The 14,015-nt window shown below is 38.6% G+C and overlaps 1 protein-coding gene across 2 annotated transcripts in view; it reads right to left on the reverse strand.

The window, feature by feature from the left end:
- Positions 1–14,015, reverse strand: part of C3H8orf34 (chromosome 3 C8orf34 homolog) — a 479,559-nt gene that overhangs the window by 310,727 nt on the left and 154,817 nt on the right. For both annotated transcript variants that reach the window (XM_052175408.1, XM_052175406.1), the window contains exon 5: positions 13,505–13,533. In XM_052175408.1, the coding sequence (XP_052031368.1) occupies positions 13,505–13,533 (29 nt within the window). The remainder of the gene's footprint in view (positions 1–13,504; positions 13,534–14,015) is intronic.

The following is a 14,015-nucleotide window of genomic DNA, read 5'->3' on the forward strand; positions in this document are numbered from 1 at the left end:
CATACAGGTTGATACCAAAAACTGTGAGCTGTAGATCAGGACTGCCAGGGTATCCCATCCCCACAACATGGTACAGTTAAGGAACCCACATCCCAATGTGCCACTAAGCAGAGATTCCACACACACCCTATTCCTTTTCCGTGATGGAAATGTTAATAAGATTATCTCATACCAACCTTCTCATGCAATGGAAATAAAGACATAAAACTGTCATCATTTATATATATTTATTTTTATGGAAAATTATGAAATTTGTGAGACAAGTGTATGTTAACCTGTTGCTTGCTTATAAACAGATCAGATAGCAGCTAAATTGATGAAGAGAATGTTCATAGAGTCACTCAGAAATGTGATCATGCCAGTTCTTATACATATACCTAAGTAAGGCACATGCTGAGCCAAACCCACCAAAGGAACATTAACCCATAAGATGGAACTTGCCTTTAACCTAGAACTCAGGAGACAGAGGCAGAAGATATCTGTGGGGCCAGCCTGGTCTACATAGCAAGTACCAGGATACCCAGAGCTACATAGAGGGGCCCTTTCTCAAAAACAAAGAAGCAAATAAGTAAAAGTGTGGCAAAAAAAAAATGAAGAGAGAGAATGGGTCTGATGTCATAGCAAGGCACATGATCTCCAAAGGACTTCTCATCAGCAAGACACTGAGAACTTTGCTTACATCCATTAATTCATCAGCATAAACAGAAAATCATGACCATCTACTGCTATAGTTCCATGTACATTTATTTATTGGAATAATTCCATAAAGAGAAACTCTGATGTAATTCTGGATTACCCTAAGGGACAATTTATAATTTAATTCTTTCTCTTTGCCCAAGCAGGCTTTTAAGAATAATAATTGTGGATCCCTGACATCCATAGGATGATAAAGGAAGGGTCGATGAAAATCTTGGTTTTGTAATGTCTGATGCATTACTCACAGAATCTTAGCTCTTAGTCTTCCTCCTGTTCCAGTTTCTTAGCTTTCTCAGCTTTCTCCAGGGGGAGAAAATTTGAGTTTGCTCTTGAGACAATCCTGGCAGTGTTTAGTGGTTTGTTGAACTAAGACACAAGTTTCTTTTTGGGCATTTTCTGCCCTAGACCTGGAACCAGCCATTATGCCAATGTACTTTGCTTACTAGTAATGTGAAATATTTAAAGACTAGAAATTCAGCACTGGAGGTGCTAATTGTTATTGGGCTGTAATAGTAAAGAGAACAAATGAGCTTTTGAAATATTTTCCTTGTCACCCATGGTGGTGCATGTGGTTAATCCCATCACCTGGGGGGAGGGGGGCGGGAAGCAGGCAGACCTCTAAGCTTGAAGCTATTCTGGTCTATGTAAGGTGTTCTGGACCTGCCAGTGCTACATAGTAACCCCTGCCTCAAAACAAAACAAAACAAAACAAAACAAAACAAAACAAAACAAAAAAGCATAAAACAAAAAACAAAAAACAAAGAAACAGTCTTCACAATCACAGGACACAGACTTCCTGGGAGAAGAAGGCATAATGAAGAAGCCCAGAATCCCTTTCTACCTTTTATGAAACATGGCCAAGGCCTACTTTATTCGACAACAGTGTTGGTTGACTCTCAGTTGCAATTTTGCCTGTCATTTTGCTTTGTCCTTTGGATATCTATGGATATAAAATATATGCATTTTATGTTATAGAATTTTCCCAGAATCACTTCTGATATGATGCTTTTATTCTCTAAGTGCTTTAAAGTATGGAACCTTTTTCTCACAAGGCTGCAGTATGACATTTAAAATCAATAATTAGCAATTGCTAATTACCAACTTTAATTCTCCCCACTTGTCTGAATTATCTGAATAATATTGCTCCTGACAAAATGAAATTCTAAGTCATATGTGGAATTTGATTTTAGTTTTAAATTTCCATTGGTTTGAACAGGTTTCAAGTGTCTCTTGATGTCTAGAACCTCCACATTTTTATTTATAAGACTTGTAATTTATAATTTTCCTTTTGGTTTTTCCAGACAGGGTTTCTCTGTGTAACTCTGGATGTCCTGGAACTAACTCTGTAGACCAGACTGGCCTCAAACTCAGAAATCTGCCTGCCTCCTCTGCCTCCCAGGTGCTGGTATTACAGGTGTGCACCACCGCTGCCCGGCTATAATTTATAATTTTTAGGGAACATTTCAGCTAGTGTATTTCAGATGTTCCCATGTGTTCAACTTTAACTCACTCACCCTTGGGAGTAACAATAGGAAGGTGTGCTTTTTTTGCTTTCCTATTACAGGTGTCCTGATGGCCGTCATTACATTGAGGCAGTATCTTCTAGTTCTTTCCAAAGTGAATTGAGGCCTTTTCTCTCATCACTAAATATTTTGTGGGACTGACAGTTAGGGAACCATATTGATTTTCTGAAATTAGGAAAGTCATCCATTACTTTGACCATCTTTACAGAGGCTGACATGAATCAATCAATAAAAGTCTGCTAACTGGTTTTCTAATTGTGTCCAATATTTAACTCATCATATCTTCTATTTGAATTCAGGATTATATACATTGTATGGAAATGTATGTGTACATGTAAATTTTCTTTATTCATTCCCCAAATTCAAGTTCTTGACACACACAATGAATACTGTCCTAAGCAACATGATCACTGAAAAATCTAAAGCTGCATAGCTGTCCTTAGAACATGTGCCTTGTGAGAAATTATGATTGCTGGCAGTAAATACATGCTGTATTAAATTCTTGACTATTTACACCACAACCTGAAATCAATTTAGGTTCATTTGCCTTAGAATATAAGAATATACAATTAAAATACAAGGCATTAAATTTGTTTTAAAAGTATGCAGAATACTTACTAAAATTATGAAATACTTACTAAAATCAGTATTAAAAATCCTGAAAGATCAACTGCATCCCTGATCTCTTCTCCTTCAAGCACTCCAGCCTTTCCCTTATTCCACATGTAACACAAGACAGTGTCAGGTGGGTGGGTGTGCACATGTCTTAGTGTATGACATGCCTTGTAGCACTGTTTTGGTATGAAGATGAGTGAATTTGTATGTACGTTTTCATTATACTAACTCAATGAATAATAAATAGTATGCTATAAGCACACTTCATCACCTTGACTTTTTTATCTAACCAAATAGTCAGGATCCACTTTATAATGTATATTCTTTCATTCTTATGGTCATATAGTCCTCTGTTAAATCAATATTTAAAATATATTCAGTATTATTTTAATGTATTCTTGATGGTTTTAATTCTTCCTTTACTAAAGTAATATGTCAGTATATAACTCTTCATATTTTGTCAGTATCCCCTTTAATTAGACTGGTGATTTGAAAGAGAATGGTTCCCATAGACTCATATGTTTGAATACTTGGTCCCTAGTAGGTGGAAATGTTTGGGAAGGATTAGGAGGCATTGCACTGGAGGCAAGGTTTGATGCTCAAAGACATTCCACCCCACCACACCCTCTGCCCTCTCTTTCTCTCCTTCCTGATTTCAATTAAGATGTGAGCTTTGTTGGATCTTTGTGTGGTTTTGGTATCAGCGTAATTGTGGTTTCGTAGAAGGAATTGGATAGTGTTCCTTCTGTTTCTATTTTGTGGAATAGTTTGAAGAGTATTGGTGTTAGGTATTCCTTGAAGGTCTGATAGAATTCTGCACTGAAATCATCTGGTCCTGTTCTTTTTTTGGTTGGAAGACTTTCTATGTCCCCTTTTATTTCTTTAGGGGTTATAGGACTGTTTAGATGATCTATTTGGTCCTGATTTAATTTTGGTATTTGCTATCTGTCTAGGAAATTGTCCATTTCCTCCAGATTCTCCAGTTGAGTTGAGAATAGGCTGTTGTAGTAGTAGGATCTGATGATTTTTTGAATTTCCGCAGTTTTTGTGTTATATCCCCCTTTTCATTTCTTTTTTTCTTTATTGATATATTTTTTTTATTTACATTTCAAATTATTTCCCCTTTTCTGGGTCCCCACTCCCCACAAGTCCCATAAGCCCTCTTCCCTCCCACTGTTCCTCCATCTACTCCTTCCCACTTCCCTGTTCTGGTATTCCCCTACACTGTTGCATTGAGTCTTTCTAGAACCAGGGGCCACTGCTCCATTCTTTTTGGACATCATTTAATATGTGGATTATGTCTTGGGTATTCAAAGTTTCTAGGCTAATATCCACTTATTATGAGTGTGTACCTTGATTGATCTTTTGAGACTGTGTTACCTCACTTAGTATAATATTCTCCAGCTCCATCCATTGGTCTAAGAATTTCATGAATACATTGTTTCTAATGGCTGAATAGTACTCCATTGTGTAAATATACCACATTTTTTGTATCCATTCCTCCGTTGAAGGACACCTGGGCTCTTTCCAGCTTCTGGCTACTACAAATAAGACTGCCATGAACATAGTGGAGCATGTGTCCTTATTGCATGCTGAAGAATCCTCTGGGTATATGCTCAGGTGTGGTATAGCAGGGTCCTCAGGAAGTTTCATGCCCAGTTTTCTGAGGAACCACCAGACTGATTTTCAAAGAGGTTGCACCATCTTGCAATCCCACCAGCAGTGGAGGAGTGTTCCTCTTTCTCCACATCCTTGCCAACACCTGCTGTCTCCTGAGTTTTTGACCTTAGCCATTCTGACTGGTGTGAGGTGAAATCTCAGGGTTGTTTTGATTTGCATTTCCCTAATGATTAATGATGTTGAACATTTCTTAAGGTGTTTCTCAGCCCTCCAAAGTTCTTCATGTGAAAATTCTTTGAACCAAATAACCCCATTAAAAAGTGGGGTATGGACTCCTTTTCATTTCTAATTTTGTTAATTTTGATACTTTCTCTGTGCCCTTTGGTCAGTCTGGCTAAGGATTTATCTATCTTGTTGATTTTCTCAAAGAACCAGCTCCTGGATTTGTTGATTCTTTGTATGGTTCTCTTTGTTTCCACTTGACTGATTTCAGTCCTGAGCTTGATGATTTCCTGTCTTCTACTCCTCCTGGGTGAATTGGCTTCTTTTTGTTCCACGGCTTTCAGGTGTGTCCTTAAGCTGCTAGTGTATGCTCTCTCCATTTTCTTTTTGGAGGCATTCAGGGCTATGGGTTTTCTTCTTAGCACTGTTTTCATTGTGTCCCAAAGATTTGGGTATGTTGTGCCTTCATTTACATTAAATTCTAAAAAGTCTCTGATTTCTTTCCTTATTTCTTCTTTGGCCAAGGTGTTATTGAGTAGAGTATTGTTCAGCCTCCATGTGTATGTGGGCTTTCTGTTGTTTTTGTTGCTATTGAAAACCACTCTTACTCCATAGTGATCTGATAGTAGGCATGGGATTAGTTTGGTCTTCTTATATTTGTTGAGGTCTGTCTTGTGACCAATTATATGGTCGATTTTGGAGAAGGTACCATGAGGTGCTGAGTAAAAGGTATATTCTTTTGCTTTAGGGTGAAGTGTTCTATAAATATCAGTCAAATCCAATTGGTCCAATGCTTCAATTACTGTGTCCCTGTTTAGTTTCTGTTTTCCTGATCAGTCCATTGAGGAGAGTGGAGTGTTGAAGTCACCCAAATTATTGTGTTAGGTGCAATGTGTGCTTTGAGTTTTAGTAAATTTTCTTTTACGAATAGATGTTCAGAATTGAAAGTTCTTATTGGTGGATTTTTTCCTTTGATCAGCAAGAAATGTCCTTCCGTTTCTCTTTCGATGACTTTAGGCTGAAAGTCAATTTTATCTGATATTAGAATGGCTACTCCTGCTCGTTTCCCGTGACCATTGGCTTGTAAAATTGTCTTCCAACCTTTTACTCTAAGGTAGTTTTTTTCTTTGACACTGAGGTGTGTTTCCTGTATGCAGTAAAATGTAGGGTTCTGTTTCCTTATCCAGTCTGTTAGTCTATGTCTTTTTACTGGGGAATTGAGTCCATTGATGTTAAGAGATATTAAGGAATAGTGATTATTACTTCCTGTCATTTTTGATGTTATTTTTATATTTGAGTGGTTATCTTCTTTTGAATTTGATGAAAGAAGGTAACTATCTTGCTTTTTCCAGGGTGTAGTTTCCCTCCTTGTATTGGAGTTTTCCTCCTATTATTCTTTGTAGAATAGGGTTTGTGGAAAGATATTGTGTAAATTTGCCTTCCTGGGGAAAGGTCATATGGTGAGAGACATCCTTACATCTAAGACGACCTCCCTTTTTACAGTGCATGTTTTGTGGAGCAGAATCTGGTGATCAGTGGTGCATTCCCTCAGTGATAGTTAGTCTGAAATAATTTTAAACAGTTCCCTTAGAAAGTACTAACTTTTTAAGATGAGAGGATAATGAAGTAAAACATATTACTTTCAGTTGAATGATATTAAAATCTGAATTTTCATATATATTTTTCATGTTCATAAATCTTTTCAAGCTGATGCACTCTTAACTGTATGATGGTGTATGATGGATATCACCAGAGCCAACACAGGGCTGTTATTGGTAGGAGAAGCTGTGCTTTAAGGATTTAAAACAGTGGTTTTCTCACTATATACATTTTAATTATTTACTTAGTACTTTTATTTATGAGTATATGTGATGGGGGTGTGAACATGTGAGTATAGGTGCCTGTGGAGGCCAAACTTTTGGGATCCTGACATGAATGCTGGCAGCTAAACTCTGGTCATGTGGAAAGGCAATAATGCTTTTTTCCCACTGAGTTATCTCTCTAGCCCCATCACTGACAGAATGTATACATATCTAATTTCCAAAATTAAGAAATCGTTTTTGGGACACCATCTGTGCTGGTTAATTAGTTTGTTTTTATTAACTTGATGTTAGAAAGGCCATCTGGGAAGAAAGGACCTCAATTGACAAAATGTACCATAAGACTGGCCTGTGGGTAAATCTCTGGGACATTTTTTTTTTTGAATGACAATTCATGTGGGAGGGCCCATCTCACCATGAGCAGCACCATCCCAGTGTACACAGCTGTGAGTTGTATAAAAGGTAGGCTGGTTGAGTGGAGCAAGTCAGTAGGCAGTGTTCTCAATGGCTTCTGAATCAGTTCTTCCTCAAGGTTGATGGACTGCTACCTCAAAATATCAGTTCCTTTTGGTCATGTTTTCCACAGCAATAGAAACCTAATTAGGACATCCTCATAACTCTCCCTCAGTTTCTACACCATAAGAACCAGTGAGAATCATCACTGTCATAAAACAACTGAAATAAAAGGTCTTGATGGTGAAAAGTTATAAAATGTCATAAAATGTAGACTTTAAATATGGCAAATAACTGTTTAATAAGCCATAGATAGCTACTTCTCCAGTGATTATTTACAAAAAGCTTAGTTAGTATAAGTCTGCCAAGTTAAACAGTAGGAGCACACGTGTTCTGAATGCTTCCTTTGCCCCCAGACAGTGCTGAACCCACTACAGAGGCTGCCAGAATGGATTTTTGAAGAGAATTTGCCTCAAGGTTTTAGTTCTGGTTTCCTTTCTTGATGTGGAACCAAAGGAGATAAAACTCTAATATATCCCAAACTCGTATCTCTTCCACTGGTAAGAGTTCAATCTCAAAAACATGACATGACATAGTTGTTAGGACTGCAGGCTCTAGAAGAAATATGCCCCACTTCCTACCCCACCCATCCTTTTTGTCCCACCCTGTTCTGTGCCTCACCCCTGCTCTGGGTCCCACCACTTCTCTGTGTCCTGCCCCTGCTCAGTGTCCCACCCCTGCTCTGTGCCCCACCCATTAGGTTTCCAACCTCTAGTAAATTCATTAATCTCTCTTGGTAGTTGAATAAGTTTCTTGACTACCAAACTTAAACAGCACATCAATTAACAGTTAATTAGAGAATATTAAATGGGATGATGCAGGCAGATAATTTCGATCATCCTCTGATACATACCAAATGAGGCAGGTGAAATGGCATAACGTATGTGAAGTGTTTAATCAACATCTAACATATAGCAGGCACTAAATGGGGCATTACTATTTATTAGATTCATCAACATGATTATGCCTCTATTTAAATATTCATTGATGAAGGATTGAAGACCAGCAGGGACAATACCACAGAACAAAAATTCTGATGGCTTTTCTGAAAACTGTGCAGTTGCTGTAGAGTCCATTTTTTGTAAGAACATTGGAAGGCACATTCTATGCTGTGCTGTTAACAACTCCAGTGAAGTTTTTCTGACTGAAAGTTGCTCATGTTTCATGGCACATCTGGGTCTGTGCACATTTTTTTCAAGAACTACTATGAAAATAATGCTCTTACACATGGAATGACCAGTTTTTAAGCCTGTAATAACAGCATGTAACCTAAAGCTAACATCTTGGCCATGTTTGCAGCACCATTCAGTTCTGTTGAATACATTCATTAGGTGCTGTCAATCACCATGGAAACTAGTGTAAGAAGAGAAATTTTCACAGTAAGGTAATACCTATACTCATTCAACAGCTCCCTTCTTCTCAGAACCTAATCTGGACAACTGCCCTTGAGCTTCTATGTCAATAAATGTAATTGCTAGATACTAAATACCTCACAGGGGAATACATGTAATATTGCCTTCTGTGCCTAGTGTACTTCACTGAGCACAAGTGCCTATAAGTTCACTCATGCTGTGTATGTCACAATATATCATCCTTTTGATGGCTGAATAATATTCCACATCATGTGTCTATTTCCCCATTGATGGCCACTTCGGTTGCTCTCATGTTCTGGTAGATGATGTCACTGTGAACACAGGTATAAGAGCACCTCTCCCTGGACTCTAAGATCAAGGTGCCCAGAATCTCTGCTAATGGTATATTCTATTTCATGATGGGGAGTTTTGATGCAGTGTCATGGGATAAAAATGAGTACCATGTCCTCACACAGGGTCACCAAAGTCCTTCACTGGGGAGCTAGTGCCATCAACAGTCAATGAAACAGCGTTGCCATGCCATATTGTGAAGTTTAATACTTGGCACATTAACTTTCGATGTCAATTTTGAAAGGACACAAACATTAAAAACTCAACATATGGTGAGCTTGTTTTTAATTACTTGAAGAACTGCCAAATTGTTTTCCATAGTGGCTGTTTCGTTTTATATTCCCACCCAAACTCTGGCATATGGTAATTATACTTTTAGTTACTTAAAGAGCTGCATACTGTCTTCCATAATTCCTGCCTTCATATTCCCACCAACTATGATATACAGAGTCCCACATTCTCCACATCTCCACTGACACCCAACACTTGCCACTTTCTGTCTGTTGTAGTAACTATGCTGGTGCTTGGGATGGTGGTGGCACACTGCCACTTCGCTTTGAGTTCTTCCAATGGACAGTGACATTCTGCATCTATTTACATGACTTGCCTAGTTGACTGCTTTGTATTATTGGGCTTGGGGACTCAACATATTTTGGAGGTCACCCTTGATCAGGGTGTCAATTTTTTTTAAGTTTTCTCCCTCTTCACAAATAGCCCCACAACTACAGTGTTTAAGATCATTTTGGAGAATATTATTGAATTTATGATACAGCAAAGGATAAATGAGAGATGATCCTTTTAGGGCTGGGCGGGAGGCATGGTGGATTCCCCAACCTGATGTTTTGCTTTGATCTTGTGGTCGGTGGTGACAGTGAGACCCACAGTTTCCTTGTGTAGATGGAAAGCACAGACACTTGGAGCCACACTGTGGGAGGTCTGTCACTTGGTGCCACACTGTGTGGGAGGTCCATGTTTTCCTCATGTTCTATTCTCTTTAAAATGATTTTTCATACATATTTTAATATTTCACATTTTTGATATTTAACTGTGCATATATAATTGCCTTCAAGGGGAAATTCATGTCATTTTTAGAATAGTTGCCATCTAAATGAGGGACAATGAACCCATCTATAAATAATTCCTGGCAGGAGGCATGATGGGATACATATTTCTGAAATGAAAGACTCCAAGAGTTAGTCCAATGCTGATTGATATGCCTGATTTTCTCTTTTCTAATGAAAAAAAAAAGATATCCATGGTGTCGGATCAGAAGGCCTATTTTCATAAAGTCATTGTGTCCTCTTAGACATATTCAAGGATTATTTAGGAAGGCTCAATGGATAGCCAGGAACCACCTAGAGGCATTGTCCTTTTGGTTCCCCTTACTCTTCTAGGCCTTGCTGAGTACACTGGAACATCTGAACAGAAAAAAAAAATTAATTTGGCAGGCTGCAGAAGTTCCCAGAAAAACTTCCAGCCAGATTCTGCCTAAGTGAGTTTCCTCTGCTGGTTCCTCTTAGGTAGAGTGTCCTAGCATCAGACACTGGGAAAGCAGTTGATTTGAGTGCTTTTTTTCAAGTGAAAACTATAGAATGTGAGGAAGCAAGCAAGAAAAGACAGAGAAGCTAGAAGGCCATAGCTAAGTGTTACAGTGCTTGACTGCCATGATCCTAGCACACACTAACCAGGTTTAGTGATACACACCTGTATTTCAGGGCTAGGACTGTGGATGTGAGTGGATCAAAGGCCAAGGTTAAACTCAGCTTAACACAGTGAGCTCAAAGCTATCCTGGGCTATGTGAGACCCAGTATCAGGATAGATAGATAGATAGATAGATAGATAGATAGATAGATAGATAGATAGATAGATAGATAGATGACAGACAGTAAGATATGTGTTCAGATCCCAGAAAGCATACCTGAACAGGAATGGTTTCTTAGAATTTTGTAGTAGTTCTTTTTTACGGGAAAGGATTTCTAATATATGTACACATATATTTTGTGTGTGTATGTATATGTACGTATATGCATGTGATAACAATTTATGGGGGAAAAGAAGGCATGAATTTGAAAAGAAGTGGAGAGGGCTACATGGGAGGAATTCAAGGAATCAAAGTAAAGGTAGAAACATTACGATTATATTACAAATCCTTTCCCCTAAAGAAGAACTACTACAAAATAAATAAAATAATAAAATAAAAATAAAAAGTCTTGTATTTCCAGGTGTCTGAACGGGTCAAGAAAATTCAGAAGTGTGAATTTGATGGCCACACGGGGGTGCTGTTGGACAGGCTCTCTACTCAGCAAAGCTTCACAGCTGGCAGAGGACCCAGGTCTTGTAAGCCTGGGATCCTCTCCCACCCTTGAATGTCAGATATGAATGGCATCAAAATGGAAGGCATCAAGATTTTGTGCACTGACATAAATATCTTTTCAAAAAGAGAAATTATGGCAATTGTTGGTGTTTTCCTCAATTGAAATAAACACAGTAAATTTTCATAAAGTTTTCAGAAACTTAGGTTAAGTGACTAAAATCATGTAGATTTGTGGACTACCCTCCCCTGCCTCCCTGCCCAGGGCCCAGTACTGGGAAGAAAATCAAGACAGATCTAAGTTACCCTCTGAGATCCAAACCCATTTCAGTGAAAAGAAACAACCAGAGGAGGGCTGAGCCTGAATCAGTTACCTGCCTGTGGATCCAGTTCCCCTAGCTGGGTTGATTTCAGTGAGAGAGCTTGGGGATGGGGGAAGGTGGTTAGAAGGTGGAGGGGAGTGTTGGTTATGTCCGGAGGGGAAGGCTTTCTCTTCTTAGAGGATAAGGGAAGGGGGATCTGCCCGAGGGCTAAGAGGAGGGTGGACTGATATTGATTTGTAAAATGAATTGATAAATTAATTTAAAAGAGATTTAAAACGAGCAAACAAACAAAGCAAAAAACAGAGTAAGGTCCTTAAGCTCATCAGTAATGCACAAAATGCCACCACCACTGGTGCAGGAGGAGGGGAGGTGGGGCAAAGGCAGTGAAAGCGCCATGGATTCTTAGTTACTAGTCAGGTGCCGAGGTTGTAGAGGAGCATGGGGGGCGGGGGAAGGCAGGGATCTGGAAGCGGGAACCACAGTACCTTTGTGTTTAAAATGAAGGTAGATCAAAGCAGTAAGAGATGAGACTATTAAGTTTTTGCAAATTGTGAGCATTTTTCATGACCCAGGAAAGCAAGGAATGGGGGTTGGGTGAGTGTGGGACTAGAAATGATGGGCAAAGCTGGGGGAGAGCTCACTTCTCACTTCACCTGCTGTTCTACACAATCAAGACCTAGCCTTGCGGTTACCACACATAGCTATTTAACTACTGTTAAAACACAGTGATGGTTACTGGAGGAAACCTGTCAAAGAATATATCCAGGCTTTGGGGGATTTTTAGCGACTCAGACATTTTTAAAATATCAAAATCATATTACTATTTGGTATGAACAACACCATTTGTACTGTTCTTTGCTATTTTTAAATGTCATGATGTATATAGTCTCAATCTGTGCCGTATTTTATCAGTGATGGCTCTCTCCATGTTGTCCCTGTCTAACTACATTTCTAATGCCAGATTTCTTCCGGCCGTAGATGAAAATTGCAGTACATTAAATGAAGACATGGATAGGAGAACTCAGCAGCTTTCAGCTGTTTTCAGTATAAAAGAGGTTTATAAGATACGAAGACCTCTTCTTCAGTAATATTTTGTTTTGGAAAATAAGGTAATTTTCACTGATATGCTATTTTTCCAATGTAACAACTTAATATCATTTAAAAATAATAAACACATAAAATTTTATGTGTTAATTTCTCACATGGCAAATATTGCCAGATAGAATGTTTTTAGTGACCTCTGTAATACTGGTGAGCTGTAAAGGGTCCTGAGAAAAGACATCAAAAACTTAGATCCAGGTAGCTCACAAATGTGTTGTTTGAAGCAGATACGCTCTGTGAACACCAACTGTACAAACATGTTTAATAGGCAGTTCAAGATGAATATGCTCAAGAGAATGCTTGATCACAGCCCCACCTGAACATTTCCCTTTCCTCTGTTTTCCCAGTCACTGCAGTTTGAGCAGAAGCCAATTTTCATAACTCAGGAGTCACTGCATGACTTCTGTGACTTCACAGCTCCCAGGAGCAGTGAGTGCCACAGGTGTGACTGTGGGAATATATATCCAATCTATGTATCCCTATTCACACTGCTCCCATCACCCCTGCAGGCAACTGTCACCGAGCATCAGACCATCATCACATTCTCTTGGTGTTTTGGAAAGTTAAACCAAGCACACCACAATCATTAATGAGGAAGAGCAGGGATAGAGAATGTCAAGTCCTTCCATATCATTCCCATCATGTTTAGCGTCATTACCATCATCACCGCGGTTGCCACCATCAACGTGATTGCCATTGTCATCACCATCACTCTGGTTACCACCATTACTAGCATCCACATTGCCGTCCTCATCATAATCATCCTCATCATAATCATCACTTGATATATGTCCAACTCCAAATAATAGACAAGGTGTCACTAATTTTTCATTTTTATGTAATTATTTGGTGATTATATTTAATCTAAGCAAATTTTATAGGCCTTGACTCAAAGAGTATATGTTATATATTTTTCATTAAGGATTATCAAAGTCTTAAAATATTAACACCAAATAAACTATCTTGGACATTTTGTATGTTTCAGAGAAAAATAATTGAGAGGTGAATTCAAACTTAAGTCTTGCATTTGATCACTAGATACAGAGCTCAGCTTACCTTATCGAGTTCATCTGAAATCGCAATACCTGGGATTCAAAAGAGATTTACAAGATAGTTTTAGAACCAAACCTTGATAACTTCATGCTACAATTAACAAACATTCTAGGCATACATCTAGTGTGATACCTATTCATTGTTGCGAATTTTCATTGGTTCTTTTAAAAAAAGATATGTCCATTCTACTTATGAAAGTGTGTTAGGAAATAAAATCAATGATGACTGCCAGGACCTGCTGGCATTGCACACTAAAGGAGGGAAAGAAAGCATGTAGGTGTTTCCTGAGGTCCTCAGAGTCAGAGCCTACTTGAAAGACAATCACAGAGATGCTTGTCAACTCCATCCATCCCACCCCCAACACTATTAGTACTTTTGATTTCCTTCCTTCCTTCCTGCTTCTCTTCCTTCCTTCCCTCCTTCCTTCCTTCCTTCCATCCCTCTAACTCAAAATGTTGTGGCTTTTTTTTCCCCTACTTTTTGTGCCCTTCCAATGAATTCTCTTGGGAAGAAT

The sequence above is a fragment of the Apodemus sylvaticus genome, chromosome 3, assembly GCF_947179515.1.
Source record: "Apodemus sylvaticus chromosome 3, mApoSyl1.1, whole genome shotgun sequence".
Classification (NCBI taxonomy): domain Eukaryota; kingdom Metazoa; phylum Chordata; class Mammalia; order Rodentia; family Muridae; genus Apodemus; species Apodemus sylvaticus.